Source organism: Carassius auratus, chromosome 32 (genome assembly GCF_003368295.1).
Source record: "Carassius auratus strain Wakin chromosome 32, ASM336829v1, whole genome shotgun sequence".
NCBI classification, from domain to species: domain Eukaryota; kingdom Metazoa; phylum Chordata; class Actinopteri; order Cypriniformes; family Cyprinidae; genus Carassius; species Carassius auratus.
This window is the reverse complement of record NC_039274.1, coordinates 21,107,033-21,127,724: the sequence shown is the minus strand read 5'-3', so window position 1 is coordinate 21,127,724 and position 20,692 is coordinate 21,107,033. Positions and strand designations below refer to the sequence as shown.

The 20,692-nt window shown below is 36.0% G+C and overlaps 3 protein-coding genes across 7 annotated transcripts in view; 2 read left to right on the top strand and 1 right to left on the bottom strand.

Moving 5' to 3' along the window:
* The first annotated feature begins 759 nt into the window (after positions 1–759).
* LOC113051813 (cadherin-related family member 5-like) lies at positions 760–7,614 on the top strand. Of its 5 annotated transcripts, none has more exons than XM_026215921.1 (14): positions 761–965; positions 1,429–1,604; positions 1,946–2,008; positions 2,521–2,610; positions 2,963–3,049; positions 3,787–3,891; positions 3,982–4,167; positions 4,649–4,739; positions 4,825–4,922; positions 5,036–5,242; positions 5,617–5,730; positions 6,092–6,158; positions 6,331–6,482; positions 6,647–7,614. In XM_026215921.1, the coding sequence occupies exons 1-14, from the start codon at positions 875–877 to the stop codon at positions 7,217–7,219; spliced, it is 2,100 nt and encodes a 699-aa protein (XP_026071706.1). In that variant the 5' UTR covers positions 761–874; the 3' UTR covers positions 7,220–7,614. The 5 variants fall into 5 exon arrangements, with proteins under 5 accessions (XP_026071709.1, XP_026071710.1, XP_026071706.1 ...); XM_026215920.1 differs by having other exon boundaries at positions 6,328–6,482; XM_026215922.1 differs by having other exon boundaries at positions 762–965; positions 6,328–6,507; positions 6,735–7,614.
* Positions 7,615–11,657: 4,043 nt separating this feature from the next.
* LOC113052506 (relaxin-3 receptor 1-like) lies at positions 11,658–13,240 on the bottom strand. Its single transcript, XM_026216919.1, has one exon. It carries the CDS (start codon positions 13,181–13,183, stop codon positions 11,987–11,989), a length of 1,197 nt encoding a protein of 398 aa, XP_026072704.1. The 5' UTR covers positions 13,184–13,240; the 3' UTR covers positions 11,658–11,986.
* Positions 13,241–18,670: 5,430 nt separating this feature from the next.
* The window catches only part of LOC113051812 (A disintegrin and metalloproteinase with thrombospondin motifs 7-like), a 91,990-nt gene continuing 89,968 nt past the window's right edge, over positions 18,671–20,692 (top strand). Inside the window, exons 1-2 of the mRNA XM_026215919.1 lie at positions 18,671–19,137; positions 20,292–20,659. Of these exons, the coding sequence (XP_026071704.1) occupies positions 19,011–19,137; positions 20,292–20,659 (495 nt within the window). The 5' untranslated portion in view covers positions 18,671–19,010. The remainder of the gene's footprint in view (positions 19,138–20,291; positions 20,660–20,692) is intronic.

The window sequence follows — 20,692 nt, the reverse complement described above, 5'->3', positions numbered from 1 at the left end:
ATCAATACCGTTTTTTAAGCATAATACACTACCATTTAAAAAATGTATTTGAAAAAAAAAAAAGATTATAAAAATAATAATACTTTTATTTAGCAAGGTCTCATCATTGTTCAAAAGAGACAGAAAATACATTTATAATGTTACAAAAGATTTCTATTTCAAATAAATTAATTTTATTATTTCTAGTCATCAAGAAAAAAATATATATTACATTTTAAAACATATTCAGATAGAAAACAGTTATTTAAAATTATAATATTTCACATTATTAGTTTTTTTTTCACTTTTCTGATAAATTCAGTGCAGCCTTGGTGAGCATAAGAGACACTTTAAATACTGAGCATAAGTCCTTCAATACTGGATATAGATCACAGTTGTTGTTGTTTTTTTTTTTTTTTTTTCTTATACTGCAGTTTTCATAACTTTACTATTACTCTGAGTGTGGAATTAGTGTGTCTAAATATTTGGTTGGTATCTCATTATAAGTATAAAAAAAACTAAAGCACTAATCAATTCCTAAGTAGTGACAGATTAACTAATTAATAATATTATTAACCTAATATTATTATTTATTTTCATTTATTTTGTAATTTGATAATTTTTTGATTTCAGACGGTCTCCCATTCCATGGAGCTTCCACTAATACAAAATGAACTCGCAAAAACAGATGCAAGTATTTGGGTGGGAGGGAGCAGTCCACTGCTGGCAAGCTCTTTAGGCAATATATGACTGTAAGATGAAGTCACAAACATTGCGACCGGAGTCAACTCCCACTCATCAGTCAGCACAGTCAATGCTTTATGTGAAGAAGTACCAGCTGGTGCCACGGTCTCACAGTCCTCCATACTAATTTGTGTGCATCAGAAACTGGGAAATGGACATAATATTTAAGCGTAAATCCATAACTACCATCTTTGGGTGTTTTTTTGCCTTATTCCTTCACAAAATCTGCTTTGCTGATAAAAGTAAGTAACTCTTGTTTCAGTTTTTAGATTTTAACTATTTGCTAAACTATTGTTAGAAATGCTATTGTCTCGGTACGGCGTGTGTCAGTCTCTTTTAGTGGGCATTTTTTTGTGATGTAAGTAATTTCAGTTTAGTCAGTGGCAATAAAAAGACGCCATGTCTGTTCATTGTCATTGTCTACAGACGACAGGAATGTAGAGCTTCAAAATATGTCTAGTTGTTCAAAATACTTGCTTACATACAGTGTATTCTGTCATAGAAAATAACTCGTATCACGTTTCTGTCCATAAACATTTATACATACACACAACAAAGATATCGTATTATTGCAGGCTATATTGTCTGTAAAATATTCATTTCTACAAAAATATTTTTATTACTAGATTTTATTATATTATGACAAAGAAAATGTTGTAATATCTGCTACGTAAGAAAATGGTCGTATTTGTTTTCTCTCTGCAGTTTGTACAGTCCCCTCAGAGCCTGTGACAATTCAAGAGAATAACACCGCTGACACAGTTGTTGTCCGTATTAACACAATAACAAAGGATGTAACGCTGAACCTCACCGAGAATCCTGGGAATGCCTTCGATCTGAAGGGTTCAGAACTGATAGCAAAGAAAGGCCTGGACTTTGAAGTATGTTTATTTCATGACTTTCCATTGTCTTGTGCCAGTTTGAGCAACTATGATGACATTATTCCCAGCTTCTTATGGTGGCTATGTTTACATGGTTTCTAGCTGGTCATTTATGGTCATTATCTGATCCAAGTTGATTTAGATAATGGTTAATCAGTTACACTAAATGACAGTGGTCCTGGTTTAGTAGACCAAACTGGATCAGGAACAAGCCAGCACCAGCTTGACCATCTTAAACTGATAGAACTTTGTTTTAAAATGACTTGGTTTAACTCTGGGCTACTCCTGAAAATACACAATCACAGAAGTTTGATCCTAACTTCACCTTGATTGTTTTCCAGACACTTTCAGGTCCTGAAGAACTAACTGTCCAGATCCGATGTAACAAAACTGGCCACAGAAGTGTAAGTTACTCGGATCTGCAACTACAAGTACATGCAGATAAATGCAAAACAAACTAAAAAAAAAAAAAAAAAAGTCTTAGCATTAGATAAAATATGAACAAATGTGTCATTTAATTGAAAGAAAGATAGCACACACTTTTTCAGCAAAATATACATACTATAAATACTCCACAGACTAAAAAAATAAATAATAAAAAAAATCACTACTTGTATTTCAGAGAACTACGTGATTGCTCCATTAGGATACCTGAGGGACTTCATTGTTCACTAAACATTGCATCTGATTAAATCTGAAACCATCTGATTAAAAGTAATTGCGAGACTGCTTCAGAAAAGTGTAGACTTGTGTGAGATACGCTCCGGCATTTATCATTTGTTTGTAGATTGCACTTGGTATTATGTTATCTAATGTAATGGCATCCAGTGTTCCTGTCCTTTTGGGGGTCACTTATATCGAGGACTACTAGTTAATTTTGTTGTTGTTCATTTCAAGTTGTACATTTTATCTACAGATCACTCTGACTGTGATTGTTCGTGTTGTGAATATCAACGACAACCCTCCATCATTTGACAAGAGCGAGTATACACTTGACGTAAATGAGGTGAGAGCATATTGTTATTCAGCATTTGTCCTATATATGTTTTAAATAATTGTTGGTCCTGGAACTACATTGCCAACAACCAATCAATCCAAAACCAATTTAAGGGATAAGGTTCAGCTTCAGCTTGGGTTTGTGGCTTAAACAACGTTCTTATTACAAACAAACAAAAAAGCTGACCATGTTATGACCAGCAAAAGTTGTTGGTCCATGCACACAATCTTCTTGGCAAAATCATGGTTTCATACATTGTACGTTAAGTCAGACAGCTTCTTCATAATTTTTTTTAATCCACTGTCACAGTGAGGATATTGCCATTCTAGTCCATTAATGCTACATTTTGTGTGTTGCACAGCTCACACCAGTTAATACCAGCATTGCCCTGATTGAAGCAATAGATGACGATTCAGAGGTTCTGTATTACTCTATGGAACCAACTGAGGTAAGTAATCAACCTTTTCTCTATTGAGAAAATCAAAAAAAATTTCAGGAATAGTTTGTTTGCCCCAAAATAAGTGTGTAATTGCACTCACATTTCACTGCTGGTTATATAAGCTCTATATAATTGTGTATGTGACAAATAAAAATCTTGAATCATCATTCTTTCGTCCTAATGTTGTTCGTTCTGTAGACAACAACAAGATAATTTTTTTTACACTGAAAGTACCAGAGCCAGAATCTGTAAATCTCCATAAAAGGACAAAATCATAAAAGCATTATAAACAATGGCTGCAAATAAAGGTGCTTCAAAAGGTTCTTCAAACAATGCCACAGAAGAACCATTTTTGGTTCCACAATGGGCCATTCAGTCTTTATTTTTAAGAGTGTGTTGTGCCATTTAGTCACATGCTTTGTGTGAAGATCAAACTGAAGCTTAAAGGTTCACCCAAAAATGAAAATCCATTCATCAGTTTCTCACCCTCATTTCATTCCAAATCCATAAGACTTTGTTCATCTTCAAAAGTTAAATGAAAATAGTTTTAATGAAATCTGAGAGGTTTCTGTCCTTGCATTGAAAGGGTCAGGGTCACCCAAAACTTCAGCTTGGGGTAAATCCTTCAAATGTTCATAGTGACATAGTAAAAATAATCCATATGAATTTGAACAGTTTAGTCCATGCTTTTTTAAAACATTATATTTAAATGACATTGTTTGCACACTTGGACTGTTTCTTTACAGAACAGATACTTCAGACTTGAGACCATGTATACACCAAACATCCTTGTGAACAAGATTTTAGATTACGATGTCATCCAACAGGTGAAACTAATCTTGCATGTGCAGGTATGTAAAAATTGTTTCATTTAGATCTAATAAATTCAGAAATTCTCTCCTGATCTCACGTATAACACAAACGATTCTTGACTCTTACAGGATACTCCACCTCCATCACAACTGGTTGAACACTCTTTCACAGCTTCAGCAACAATCATCGTCAATATTATAGACATCGATAACCGTCCTCCCTGGTTTCAACCATGTACAAGAGTAACCACTGGTAATGCCAAAATCTGCTTGAGCCTGGGGTACAGGGTCAGGGTGAACTTAACAGAGAAACAGGTACATTTTCATTAATATTATGACCATGGAAATAGTTTGCCTAAAAATGAATATTTGCCCTATATTTGTTTACCCTTTGACCATCCAAGTTGTAGATGAGTTTGCTTCTTCATCAGAACAGTTTTAGAGAAATTTTGCATTACATCATCTGTTTACCAATGGATCCGTTGCACTGAATGGGTGCCGTCAAAATGAGAGTTCAAACTGCTGATAAAAACATCACAAAGCTACCGAATCCAGTCCATCAATTAACATTTTGTGAAGTGAAATCTATCATTAAAACATGTAATCATCGCTTTGGGCTAAAATACAAGTCCTCTATCCATAGTATTGATTTCTCCAAGTTCTCTGTTCCCATTAAGAAACAATGGGATGTCTTGGATGGCCTGAGAAATTTTTAAGCAAATTTTTAACTATTCCTTTAATAAATGCAATGGTACTGTATGTGTTGAAATTATACATACTAAATTGATATTTCCAGGATGGAGCATTGCAATTTCAGCCAGGTCCAGTGTATGCCAGAGATGGAGATAAAAGCAGAAATGAAGAGATAAGCTATAAAATTGTTCGAGGTATTAAAGCATTTTTCCTTAAATTACAGTTTTTCCTACACACTCAGTGTTCAACATGAACATAATCATTTCTGTGATTGTCTAGGAAATGAGGACAACATATTTCAGATTGATGAGAAATCTGGAAACATATCCATGCTGAAACCAGCAGACATAGCAGGCCCTATATCACTCTTAGTTTTAGTGAGTTTCTTATGCATATTCTGAAGACTTTGAGAAGTGTAGTCTACACTTAGTATACAATTTTCACTGCTTAATTTTTATAATAGCATCCTTCCTTTATCTGTCTTTTCCAGGCTTCCCAGGTAGTAAATAGAGATCAGTTTGCCACCACTTCAGTCACTATTGAAGTAATGAAAAAGAGCAGAAATGCTCCAAAGTTTGAAAAGGACCGATATGAAGGCTATGTTTACAGTAATTCAGGGCCTGAAAACATGGTGCTAAGGGACAGGACATCAAACAGACCAATCAAAGTCAGAGCAAGGGATGAAGATTTTGCGAGTGTAAGTTTTACATAATTTTACTTTTACATTACAGTATATGCAGACATTGTACTGTGATTTAACCATGTGAATTCAGAGCTATGTCCTTGATGGTTTTGGAATAACATCAGTTTTTAGGTTCAGGGTTGATGTTAGGTCTGGGGTCGGAGCTTAAGCAACATTCATACCAACTTATCACTCCCCACTGATTTTAAAGCTAGTTAATGGTTAGATTGAATGGTTAGGTGGTAAAAAATTTTTTAAGAGAAATGTTTTTTCCAGGACCAACAAAAACTTTCATCAAGGATAAATATCCTACTTGGCAACATTATGGACACCCATAAAGACTGAATACATTTAATAAGAGAGTGCCAGTTTCTCCCTTTATTTTTCAGGGAATCAACCCTGACGTAAGATATGAAGTTCAGTATAGCAGCTATGTTAATATCACAACAGATGGGTTTATACTTTTGAAGAAAGCCGTTCGGACTGATTCCTTCGCTTTGCAGGCAAGTAAACATGTTTTGCTACATCTATTTTGAGAAAATTTTAACTACTAGTTGACAGTAGTTGCATATGAAATCTGTCTACTTTTTTTATTGTTTTATTGAAATACTGGTCAAACTTTATATTGACAATTTACCACACTAGAAACAGACATTGAAACAGTTTTCACTCTGATTGAGAGTTTTTCACTTGCTAGTTAATTTCACAAATAGTTACAAAGAAACGGCAAATAAAATAAAATTACGTTTGGAGTAATGCTAACAGTGTAACTACAAATGTTAATTTAATGTTATTGGTCAGGTACATTGTAACTAAGGCTACTTAATATAAAGTGTGACTGAAAATGATTTCTTTTGTCACTAGCTTCGGGCAGTGGATGTGTCTACTGGTGAGATAGGGACAGCTAGTCTTTCTGTGACTGTAGTACCATGTAAGTTATCCTTTCAATGTTTATCCTGAAGACCTTGATTCGCTTAACTTTGCTGGAAGTTGGCCTTCCATGAGCAGGATTGGACACCCCTTGTTTAAGTGTAAAGGTTCTAATACTTTTTTCTGCATGTTGCTGTCTAATTTTTCTCTTTGCACACCTGCCATATCAGCAGTAGGGGTCCAGTCACCCGACGAGGGGTACCGTGCAGGAGACATGGCTTTGCTGGGCTTTGTGATGGCTGCGTTACTAGTGCTCTGCCTCATTGTGATTGGCTATCTGATATCCCGCGTCAAGAAGGGGAATCCTGATGCATTCAAGTCTGAGGTCAGCATCTTCTCATCAAAGCTCAGTGAGTCCAGCTCTGAGTGTCCACTTTGTAAAAGAAATGATGCTTAAGAGAAAGTTCCATAAGAACACCGTAATCATGTACTACAGCAGGTAATAAACAGCTCATGAAATTGTGAGATTAACCCTCTGCCCTCGTTCAGTGTTTAGGGCTATTCTTGAAGTTTACTCAGCCCCCTAACAGGCCAAGAGATAGCATGCAGTTAACCAATGATGGTTTCTTGAATGAAGGAGACACAGGGAGATCCAGATCCAAGCGAGCTGAACTGAGAGAAAGACTGGATGCAGTTCAGGCAGCAAGGGTGCGAGTGATACCTCGCAAGAGACAGAGGCACTGCAGCTCCTGTGGACTCCAGACGCATACCACCCATTCACACCATAGTCCTGCCGGCCAAGCCAGAGGAAAGGCAAACAAGCATAAAGTAAAATCCATTCTGGCTAAAGAGAGGAGGAAGGATGACAGACAAAAGACCGTTTGGTTCAAGGAGAGAGAGGATTCATCAGATATCGAGGTGGAGATCATCCCTGACAATATAGGGCTTACGCCTGAAGAGGACATGGAGAAAATCGAATGGGATTTTGCTTCCACTCAAACGGAAGACAGTGAAATGGAACTGGGGGAGTTGACAATGCTGAATATACAAGACTTGAGTAGCAGGGAAACGGCGATTTCTGATAGTAGAGAAGAACTGAACACAGAAAGAAGAGATCAGTGAGGATCTCAGATGCTCTTGCTCAGTAAAACTAGAGCTCTTTGCTCATCAGAGACTGGATTCATTTTTTCCTCAAGTTCACATGAGTTTTGAAATAATGTATCTTAGTGAAAATAAAACCCGGGTTCAGTTCAGACATAATGAATTGCAAAATACTGACACATTTATTCATATTTGTAAATGATGACGGCTTTATGATATATTATTTTCCATTGTGTGATGAGCGTGCTAAACTAATTTGATGTACAGTAATATGTCTATGATTTCAGAAAACAATACTTGCAGTTTTATTTAATGTTGGCTGTGTCTGTGAATAATACATTGTGAAATAGAGTATTTTGTATAATTATGTAAATTATGTGGAAAACATCTAGAATAAAGCACATTTGAACATAGTATCTTTGATGTGGTGCCTGACAAAATAATATAAAAGACAAAACCAAATTAATGTAGCATATTTATCAAAGCTATAGCCTTTGTCTGCAAGAGCAAATAGCACAGAATGCTTGATGGATTATGGAGGATTGTAACACAAAGGAGTGGTTGCATCATTATGGTGTTCCTTTCTAGATATTTTGTTTCTTTAAATGTTGTAAAATGCCAACGACTCTTCACTGATTGGCAAAACAGGTTTTCATTTGAAGATTCAAACCTTGACAAACCAAAAATGCATCTGTAGTTATAAACTTTGTAATGGAAGTGAATGAGTCTAGAATACAACAGTGGCCTCATGGACGTCTATTGTAAGTGCATTTCTCACATTTTGAAACAACTTTCAACATGCAGTCCTTATCATTGCATTAAAGTGTGGCACAAACCAATACCCACCACTTGAGGGCTCTATTGGCATGAGTCCTGACTGCATTGTCCCAAAGCGCAACTTAGGGTTACTTGATTATTCATAAAACCTTGATGTATCAAATATAATATAACACACACACACACACAAACGTTTTAGAGTTCTTACAGAAAACATTGGTGTGCAGATGGGTCCAGGTGCTTTAAATGCATATATATATACATTTGGATTTATTCATTTAGCAGAAGCTTTTATCCAAAGTGGCAAGTGGTAGATACAATAAAGCACTAGGCTACTAAATTTCAGACACTATTTAAAAGAGTAGCCTACAGACTAGAACAGATAGTGGAAGCATGAGGATTTGAAAAAGATGTGCTTTCAGATATTTCTTGATGTGGCTGTCACCTTTATTTGTATAGCACTTTATACAACGCTGTCCGGGTAAGGGGAAGGTCCTTTATCTATTCAGTAACAATGAAAGTGATCTTGTCCCTTCCTGCTCGCTCACTAACCACGGGCTTGCCTAATTGTCAAGCTGTTATGCTCATCTTATAATGTGATAAGAAGAAGAAAATAACATTTTACAAGTCAACATGTATATTTGTGAAATTCATTAACTGATAGAAAGAAAGAATTAAAGAAAGAACAATATATTAAACCTCAGTGGTTGAAAGCCACAAAGTTCTATTTTAAAACTGTCAGAGACCACAGAGCTCCATTTTAATATAAAGTGGTTATATAGATTACTTTTATCTTTTATCACTATTTTCCTGCAGTTTATATTATGTATCTAATCATTATTCTTTAGCTTTGGTTAAACTAATTAATTTGACCTGGTTGGAACAGCAGCTACGCACCTGAGAAGAGATGATGCGAACCTCTCAGAGGACCTCAGATGATGCTAACCTTGAAACAACATACAGAACTAACAAATATTGCTACAAGTGTGATTGCATCATATAATAATTGCTATTAATAGTGTTCATTGTCTGGCTGACTATGTCTTGTATTAATTTTTCTGAAAAGTCATGTCATATGCACATAAACTGACAGTAACCCCTTATAAGCTACTACTAAATATTGAAGAAACATAATTCTCTGTAAAGTTGCTTTGCAATGATTTGTATTGTAAAAAGCGCTATACACATAAACTTGAATTGAATTGAATTATGTATTTTGTGCAATGCGTGTGAATGTTTATAGAATATGTCAGAAGTCAGAAAGGGCTTTATTACCAAGTACAGGTATGTTTACACACACAAGGAATATGACTTGGTGACAGAGCTTACAGTGCAGACGAAAGTACAGAAATAGTGCAGACATACTGTACATGATAGTGCAGACATGCATAGGATTTACACAACAGAGATGGAATAACACTATAAGAAAAACAGGAAATGAAAGAAATATACAGAAGTAAAAATATATAGAGATTTCTTTTTAATTAAATTAAATTAAAATCAAAACGTAATTGTTTAAACAACTGTACAGATATGTTTTTTGTTGTTTGTTTTTAGTTTTACAAGTGTGCAGTTTGCAAATGTAACATTTTCAGATTCTGTGTATAAATTAGTCAGTTATGATGGCCAATGTATAGTTATTATTTTAAATTGTTCAGGCTGAATATGGCCTGTAGGCTATATAAACTGTTCTTGGGCCTGGCTGTTCTGGTGGTCGGTGATCTGTAGCACTTACTGGACGACAGCAGTTAAGAGAGAGTGAGCTGGGTGTGAGGGGTCCAAAGCCCTTTTCCTCGCTCTGGAGGTGTAAAGATCTTTGATGTTGATCAGGGGAGCACTAATGATCATCTTAGCAGTACTGACTGTCCCTTGTAGTTTCTAGATATCTGATTTGGTAGCTGAACCAAACCAGACAGTTATGGATGTACACAGGACAGACTCACTGATGGCCGAGTAGAACTGTGTGAGCAGCTCCTGTGGGAGGTTGAATTTCCTCATTTGGTGAAGGAAGTACAACCTCTGCTGGGCCTTTTTATCAATGGAGTCTATGTGAGTGTCCCACTTAAGGTCCTGAGAGATGGTGGTGCCCACGAATCTGAATGACTCCACTGCAGCCACAGTGCTGTTCATCAGTACTGTTTCTCCTGAAGTCCACAATAAAATCTGCTGTTTTTCCCAAAATAATCTCTAGATAAAGACTAGATTATTTTTTATTGCACAGTAACTATGTACTACTTGACAAAAAAGATGCAGAAGTATTTACCATGACTCTTACACTGGTGATGTACCTGAGAGCAAATGATTAGTGATCAAATTTTAAGCAGTAAGAAAAACAAAAAGATTATTTTAAAGCTTGTAGTTTTGTAGAACATTACAGTTACAGTATATATGATATGAGAAAAGTTAGGCTTGTATAAAGGGACTACATGTTACTTAAGAAAAATATAATTATATTTTCATAATTACATAATTTGTTTTTCAAACCTAGTCTGTTGGGTAAAACGTCCCCAGTCACATGGGGCAAAATGTCCCCAGAGGGCAAGGCTTAATTACTTTAGTTACTCTGTTCTTAACATCAAATCCTTTGTCTTTCCATCAGATGTATTCTAACTAGTTGGTTGAATAAAAATATTTGGATTTTATATTTAAAAATGACCTCAAGTTAACATCAGGTAGCTAGCTAGCCAGTTAGCATCAGCTAACAATATTTTTCAAATAAAATCTAAAAAGATATATTACAGTATTATTGATTATATTCTTTTTAATTTTAAGCTAAAGCTACATGTGCTCTGATTTAGCAATTTTTGTTTTTGTCATTAGTAATGTCAGACAATGTTATATTCTTGATACAATATAAGGTCCATTAAACATAATGTGTACTGTGTTAATATTAATTGTGCATTGCATTGTGAGTGTTTTAGGGTTAAAGGAAATATCTGAAACTTAGCGAATAACATCCCGAAATTTACCCATTTACAAAATTTCCAGTACCTTTTCCATTTTTCTACAGATTTTTTTCTTACAGTGATGTTGAACAAGGAAAACTAAGGTATGATTCTCCTTGGAGCTCATTTAAACATTTTTTTTTTATTTTTTTTTTTTTTTGGGAAAATCTTCTGAAAGGATGTTTCTCAATGCTGCTCCCTCAAGATATTAAAATATATTTTTTCAGGTTTATCAGTGAAATTACTGTATAATTGATGCAATAGTATTTCCACTGACACAGCTTAGCCCGAAGCATCACACACTTTATTCCACAGCTGTCATTTGATCAAATAAGCTTAATTTAATCATTTATATTCAACCCAGAGATTTGCATTGTTCTTTTTGCAAGGTAAAATACTTTTTACCCATTATTAATGCATTTTATTTTGACATTCACACATTTTTTGCATTAAAAAAACACAGTTTTATGCAGTTTGGTAGACTATATGGTGACAGGTCTTACCCCACTCTCTGTCTCTTGATGAAGATTTTAATAACGAATATTGTGAAATATCTTCTTTTGTGTTCTGCAGAATAAAGTAAGTCATACAGGTTTGGAATGATATGAGGGTGATTCAATGATGACTATTTTAATTTTAAATAGAGAATGACTTTTAAAACCATATTGAAATAAATGTAATATTATACAATTCATTTTAATAAATTACTATGAATCATGTACATTATATAAATACAGTTCTGCGAGCGCCGTTTCAGTCCTCATAATATCTTTACATTTTGGTGTATTTTTTAATTCCAAGTTAATATACTGTATACTTTGTGAATTCACTATCACACAAAAAGTGACCAAGAACAAAATGTACAATATAAATAGACATTAGGTTTAACTTGGTAGCCTATGTTTGTAGGCCAATAAATACAACATCTTTAAAAAGTCACATACAGCAACCACGCTCATTCTTCTATCTTTAAATCATAATAACCATTTGATTTATCAGAAGGAAAAAAAAACAGTTCACTTTTTCATTTGCTGCCCTGAACCTGTCTGAAGTACTATGACTGTGGTCAGTTTAAGGTCGGTTGACCGGATTCTTGGCAGCGTTGTTCGTCAATCACATTCAGATGAATTCCAGTATGTGCGTCATCCAGGTTCTGCTTGCTGCCTCCGCTGTATCCATGTAGCTTTCCAGCGTTCGAGATCACAGGCGAGGAGATGCGCCAAAAGAACCCATGTAACATTTTCCTAAACTCCCGTCGCATTAAACAATACAAAACTGGGTTTAAACAACTATTAGTATGAGCAAGACAAACAGTCACGGGGAAAACATAAGTATGCACCATGTAGTATGTTTTGTCCCAGTGCACTGCGTTCAATTTCACCAGCACGCCCCAGAGGGTGATCGCATGGTTAGGCATCCAACAAATGAAGAAAGAGAGGACCACCACCGTTACAGACTTTGCTACTTTCGATCGTCTTCTTTGGCGGGCATTAATTCCCCTCTTTCTGATAAACCTCAAAAGTAATAGATAAAATACTGATAGAATAAACATGGGCAAGATAAACGCAATGACGATTTTCTGAAGGTGGTACAGAGCGAGCCAAACCTGGCCATCTGGAAACTTGAGGAGGCAGAGTTTTTCACCTGCCACAACTGTCACTGTGGAGAAAATGGAAGTTGGAGCTGTTGCCACAGTCGCTAAGATCCACAAAACAGCACAGATCCACTTCACAGACACGGACTTCTTTCGAGAAGGGATCTTTAAAGCAGAGGCGACAGACCAGTAGCGCGTGATGCTCATCGCGGTGAGGAAAAAGACGCTGGCGTACATGTTCATCACAGTGACTGATAAAATGATCTTGCACATGGCGTTGCCAAACGGCCAGCTGAAATCCAACGCCGTGTCTACAGCCCAGAAAGGCAAGGTCAGAACAAACTGAAAGTCGGTGACAGCTAAATTGACGACATAGAAATTAATGATGGATTTTTTCCGACTTTGTCTTATCTTCATAAGGAAAAACACCAAAAGGTTTCCGACCAAACCCACGGCGCACACCGCGGAATAAACCACCGAGATGATAATCCGGAGGACCAGGCTGCCGTCAGCGGTCACATCGATGTCTTCCAGACTGCTGAACTTATGCTGATCCGTTAAACTTCTGTTTAAAGTTCCCCATCCGCTTTGGTTGAGAATGCCACCCATTGTTTCTGAAAGAAACTCTCCAACAGGTGCCTGGTGGACAAGGCTGCCTACTGATCGCATATCAGTAAGACTTACATTGGTTCACACAGAACATAAGCGGTTTTAGATAGCAGTGGGTTCCCATGGGTATAAGTGATAAACACGCAATGCACCTGACAGCCAGCGTTTTATGCAGAAGCGCGCGGGGAGCGCCCGCCTGTGAAGCGCGCGCACTGGATAACGCCGGTGACTGACTTACAGCAGTACTCCTGACGTCATGTCACGCTAAAACGCGTCTGAACAAATTTGAGGGAGGATGTCGAAAAGACACAAGATTCGAAAACAGACCTCTTTGTTATTAAATAAAAGTCGAAAAATTAAAGGCTAAGCAAACGGACAACAAATGTTAGTCATAGTTATTTAAATGCAATGTCTGATGGATTAAAATTTAATTCTAGTAGGCTAATTTTCTATTATAGCTCATACTACTCCTAGAGTCAATAAAGTCTTATCTTATCATATCATCTTACGTGTCCACAGGGACGGACTGGGACTAAAAAACGGCCCTGGACTTTGACTAGGCCCGGGCCAAAGCAATCGGCGCGCGTAAACTCGACAACAACAAAAATAACGCCTGTCATGAGAGTCACAAGACTTTAATTGTGGCCCATGATACCATATCATCCAAATTATAGCAATAGCACTAATGTTGACTAGATGTTGAGCTGGAGTGGGTGTCTTCCTCTGCTCTTGGTCTAAGCTCAACCTGAATAAACAACAATGGAATGAAAAAAAACGGTTTTATTCCAGCAGTCTTAAAATGAATTTATTAATTAATAATCTTCATTTATGCAGTAATTAATCTTACTGCACAGATGATAATACCACATCTAAATGAAAATACACCATTACAAATTTAACTTCTGTATTCAAAATCAGAAACAAGTTGAAAAAGTTTGCAAGCAATACACTCTAAAAACTGCTGGGTTGAAAACAACCCAATTTGGGTTATTTTGACAACCCAGCGCTGGGTCAAAAAGGGACGAACCCAGCGCTGGGTTGTTTTAACCCAACCAGTTGGGTTATCATATTTAACCCAGCCTGCTGGGTTGCCTTTTTTATGGTTTAAAATGACTATATTGCAGGGTTTAAAAAAACAGAGCGGGTGTTTTTTTTATCACTGTATTTAGAAAATGTTCGATATCATTTCGCGTGTGCTTGATAAGGCAGCGTTTGTGAGCTCAGTACCGCTCTGCAGCCGTTACCGGAGAAACCTACCTCTCCCGCTCTTAGCGCCTCCTGCTGGCAGAAAATAAACTCGCAGAGTGCAGCCATGTGGGGAAACAATGCATTTCTACGTTAAAATTAACCCAAATTGAGCTAGGCATTAAACCTACAAATGTTGTTCATTTTAAATATCACTTTTACACACAAACAATAATTACCAAAAGGAAAATATTTATTAAAAACAAGAGAAAAGTCAAAAAGTAACATGTTAGAAGAAATGCAGAAAAGGATGGCATTAACAGCTACAGAGTTCATAAACAAAGCATTGAACATTTGATGAATATAACTTAAGATCAAATTGGACTTTGTTCAATTGTATATATTGTATAAAAATATACGAAAACACATACAATAAATTTACAATTAGTTAGTTTTTTTTCCAACTATTCTGGCATGACAGTACACAAATAAATCACAACATTAACTTTGATATTATAACCTTTAACAGACGCATGTGTGTGTGTGTGTGTGTGTGAAAGAATGTGAGCAGGTGTATGAATGACAGAGTGTAAACTTTTCTACTAAACAACACAGAAAAAGCATTTAACTTTTTTTTTTTTTTTTTACAAATTATACACTTAGTTTGTTTCATTGTCCATGAATACAGATCATGCATCACGGTCAATATTCATGATCTCTTTAGCATAACTGATGTAATCATGAAGAAACCCCATCAGCACAGCATGTGACATCTTCTACATCATCCAGGGCAGCGTCCTCCTTTAAAACCACCGCTGTTTAGGGGAAAGAAGATTCTCCTCTCTGACCAGCATTCATCCCAGTCACCGCCTGTTCTTCATCAGTGGCCTAAGAGAAACAAATTTGAAAAAATTAAACATTTAATTAAACTATCCATTTTCAGGTAGAGGTGTATTCACATCCGTAAGGATAGGTAAATAATCGGTTTTAAAGTTTCAACACTTTGTGTGGTTGTTTAATGTCTCAGTCCACCACAGCTCTCATGAAGTCTATAATGGCAGCACTAGTGTGAGGACATGCGATATTGTTTGAATAAATATTGCTTTCAGAAAGCTTCTTTACTGAAACATTAAAACAGACATGACATTCACATACCTCACAATATTCATGTACATGGAGAGCTGCTCTTCAAACCGTTAGTTCAACAAATAATTAAAATGGTTATAATTTACTCTCCCCATGTTTTTCCAGACTCATACAAACTCATTTCATTTTTCAACTCTGTTCATTTTTTGGAAAACATATGAATATATTTAATATTCTCTTTTTGTGTCCTCCATTGCTGGTCTGGGAGACCATTATTTTATTTTGAACATACATGTTTGCTATCATATAATTTAAGATGTATTCATATATAAATATCAGAATTTTCTTCTACAATAACTCTATATTTATGAAGCTTGAAAATACTGATTATCTAAACTATAAATGGATTAACAAATATTATGAGAAAACTAAAAATATATTAATTTATGTTGTAAAGACAGACAAAAGTCTTATAGGTTTGGAATGACTTGAGGGCAAGTAAATGATTTTTTGTGTGAACTTTACCTTTAAGAGCAAAGACCAAGAATGATGACTCTCCAAATCAGACAACTCCAAAGTTGGTTTGAGTTCTGCAATGAAAAACACAGACATCAATGGTCTTAATGAAATGAGCACGTAATCACACTGTTGTTGCATCAAAATGTGAAGTAAACTGGCAGGAGACAACAGAAAAATTTATTTTCTAAAAATAACTTACATAAAATCTCAAGGGAATGATGATCTCCCATGTCTCTTGCTTTTAACATCTACAAAAACAAAAAACAAACATTATTTTACTCTTAGTAAAAAAACAACAACTGATAACATGAAATTATGAAGTTTACTTGCCTTAAACTATCTTTCCCTCTCTTCAGAAGAAGCTGAGAAAACCACCTCCTCACACAAGCAGACTTCTGTGTCCTTAACTCCAGTTAGTTTGAGTTCTGCAAAGAGGGGCATCAATGGTTTCAATAAAATATTAACATATACATACATATATAAAATCACACTGTTTTTGCATCAAAATGTGAAGTTAACAGGCAGGACACAACAGAAACATAAATTTTCTAAAAAAAAAAAAAAGTAATAATAACTTAACTTACATCAGTCTCAAAAGAATTTAGTTATCTTGTCTCTGGATTTCAACATCTAAAAAAAACACACACATCATTTTAGTCTTAGTAAAAATAAAGATAACTTGATGTTATTCTGAAGTTTACTCTCCTTAAACCGTCTGTCCCTCTCTTCAGAAGAACACCTCCTCCTCATCCTCACACAGGTCTGTGACTCCTCACACAAACAGCTTCTGTGTCTTTAACTCTCAGCGCGAGGACAATGAAGACAGGAGCTGGACAAGTCTGAAATATTACATGTAAAACATACTTTTAACAGTTACCACTTCAACAGCCTCAAAATAATTATGCTAGTCTTTACTACACAATGCCGAATCCTTTAGGAGACAAACATACATTCAGTTTAACCGCGAAAAAAAAAGACAAATTCACATGAGCGTAACCGTGACCATAACCGTCTGTTAACGCCTCAAAGAGAACAGATAATGTAAAATCTTATGTAAATATGACAAAATACATTCACAGACGTTATATTAAAAGTACATCCTCCGTTCAGTAACGTTACATGAGGCAGTTAAGACCTCCGTGTCCGAGGCGAAAACCGCGTCCGTTTTTTTTATATAACGTTAGATATAACGTTAAGCTCCTTTGTTTCCGCCTTTCATAAAACCTTCCGCCTTTCATACAACCGGGTAAACAATAAAAGATAACTTTACATTTTGAATATTTAACGTTACTTACCATAGTCTTTCACTCGCTTCTCGCTTCTATCACGCTGAGAAAATGGCGGCTGCTCGCACTGGAGACGTACGATTTTGACGTGACGTGCGTGCTCTCCTTCACGTCCGCGTCCTCAACCCACCCCCGCTGGGTTAAAAAAGATAGTTATTTTCAACCCAAACTTGGGTTAAAACATCCCAAAGTCCTATCCAACGGCCTCAACCCAGCAGTTGGGTTGAAAAAACAACCCAGCGTTTTTTAGAGTGTAACTGTAATGTTACCAACATTTTTTAAAAGTAAAAGCACAACATATTTCTTAATATTAGCTACTGCATGTGGCATTTTACAGCTAAAATGTTGAAGTTTAGCTGTTTTAACTACTGTAATCATTAAAAATGAAGCAACCTGAATATCACTTCCTAAAATCATCTCTAGCAAGTAACTCTCTTTCTCCTCTCATGTTCCTTACTTGGATCTGGATCTGCCTGTGGACTGGATCTGCCTGTGGAACCCGCTCATCTTTCTGTACCTCATCATCATCACTGGTGGCATGTTGCTGCATAGTTGTCTGGCTCACTTCACTGCTGCTATTATTTAACTGCGAGGTGCTGCTGCTGGAAAATATTGCCATATATTTCAGTTCATTTGGGACATTTACGGGCTTCAGGTTTTTTAGATGGCAATGACTTCCTAAATTGACATAAAATGTTTCCTACTAGTGTGTCCACTAGATGGGGCACCTGATGGACACCTCTTAAACATCAGCTACTCGGTTTGTTACTCTCTTAAAAATCAGCTAGCATTTTCAGATTTTCAATTTTCAGCCTTTCAAACCAGGAAGGAATGTCAGTATAGAGATTTTACTGACTTGCACATGAATATATGTTCATTAGTCCAACACAACAATGGAAAATAGTAGGTATTAAAGGGACAGTTAACCCAGAAATGAAAACTCTATCTTCATTTACCTTCATGTTGTTTAAATCTTGAGTGACTTTCTTCTGTGGAACAAAAATGTTCCTTCCTTTGTCCAGGTGGAAATAATTGCTATTAGGTTATAATAATTATTATAATTCTATAATGATAATGCTGTTGATGATGCACCTGGAAGTTTAAGGAGAGATATGTAATCATCATGAATGAATTTAATTATAGAACAACGGTGATTATTGTGATAATTTTCAATGGCATCAACAGGAATAATCAGTGTGCGTTCATGCATTCAAAAACAGCTACCCGAATCGAAAAATACTGAACAGAATGTAGATTAAATTTAAAGCTGTAATGACAAACGTATAAAAAAAAGATAACCACCTGTTTTCATAAACCAAAGTTAAAAATGGCACAGACTGAACTCAAGAATGTGTCCTGTGTTTGCGTTCCTTGACAAATGGTTTAAACGTATTGTTTAAATTATGGGAGTCATTTGATCATAGACACGTTACAGAATGTGTTCAGTCTGACACACTGAGCACAAAGAGAGGTTCCTCCTACTAGAGGACTGAGAGGGCGGAACTTTTACAAAGTTGTGCTGAAACACAGTTCACTGCTCATCTGTAGTAAGTGCAGTGATCCCAGCTGAATTAAAGGAGCTCAAAATCGCCCATGCACCGGATTCTCAGACTTTATCATGCTACATCATTTATCTCGGATTGACCATTGCAGATCTCTGGCTTAATAAATGAAGTACCGTTCTTTTGTGTGATGGGTCCAAACTACCAATGCATAAGGCTGAGGCAGAAGTTACTACTCAAATCTCTATTTAAATGGACTGTTAGATGTACCAGGAGTGATCAGTCTTCTCCTCTGTTTTGTTTGGCATCATGATTCAGCTGGACTGTGATAGTAAATTTCTGGGGCCAGCAAGTTTTTCTCTCTGCTTTGTGATAACAGCTGGACTTCTGTTCAATTTCGAGAGCACAACAGTTAGTGGATATAATCACGACACAGGTGAGTGGGTTGAGCTTGTGTCTGATTATATAGTATTTGAAAATTTTGCCTCTTTGTCAGTTTGTCACTGTGTGTAACAATGGCACAAAAAGTAATTTGGGGCATTTATTTATTTTAAAAAAGTGTCATTTATTTTAAAGAAATGTAGCCCAAGCACACATTGCAAGCAAAATATTTCATAAAGAAAATTGTGTTTGCCTTCTAATTTTAAAACGATATATTTTGTGATATTGTGGTTGTTAAACATTAAGCTGAGTGAAACATGTTTCTAGTTGATGTTATGAAATACACCTTTCATACAACCACTAAAAATCACTGCAAAACCGGTAATTTCTAAAAGGACTCAGGAAAGTAAAGTAGGTCTAAGGTCTATGACTTAAGCTCTACCTAACTAAGCTCTTACCAAATGCTATTCTACCTCTGTCCTGTTCCCAAGTTTCTTTCTGAGGTGTTTATTATTATATATATATATATATATATATATATATATATATATATATATATATATATATATATATATATATATATATATATATAGTTTTTACTCTACCACATTATTTGCTGTAAATATCTCTGTAAGTGTATTATTCTGGTCTGTTGTTTAAATACACTGACGAACTTCAACTTGCTGTTATTATGATACGTCATGGATTTGTTTCATGAATTATTCAATGTACGATTCTCACTGCTTTGCAAGTCATAGGAATTTATGTTTAATAAACCTATGCAAGCACAAAATAAAGAGCAGAAAGGTTACAGTGTTCCAGTTGCAAAATTCAAATTGCAGTCATACTGTCACACAATCACAAAAATTCAGTGCATTTAGTAAAATCTTTGGGGACTTTGCAGACTCTTGTTTTAAAGTTTGAAGTCTAATAAACTGTCATTGCTTTTTGGTCATATCTGTAGTACATTGTTAGATATAAGTAATAGTTAATCATATAAAATGTAATAATTTAGTTGTTTGTAAAATATACATAAGACACATACATATTTTGACATTTTCTGGAAAAAAAAGGGATCTTCAATGTAAAACATACACCCACTGTGGTTCCAGGGCAGAGTGGTTATGATGAAACCCAATCCAGACTGCTGATTTGCACTTCATGTGTGTGACAGTTTTTATCCTAATGGTTACCCTGCTGTTTTTGTAGATAGTTCTGTTGATGGACTTCCCAACTACGAAGTTGTTCATCCTGTCAGAGTGGATTCATCAGGACATATTTTGTCCAATCTTGTGTCCCACCGCGTGAGTCGAATTCAAAGGAGAGAGACATTTAAAAACAAAGAGAGCCTGGCCCAGGTTTTTTACCATCTGCAGTATGGTGGTCAAGACCTGCACTTTAACCTTACCCTAAACCCTCATCTACTAGCGCCTGGATTCCTCACAGAGTGGAGATACGGTGGTCTGCAAGGGTCTACTTTACATAGCCATGGTCACGCTCTCTGCTACTTCCTGGGAGATGTCTGGAGCGGTACAGTGAAGAGGGGTGAAGCAGCTCTGAGCACTTGCAATGGCCTGGTGAGTTTGTATTTTGTTCCCAAGTAGATGTAA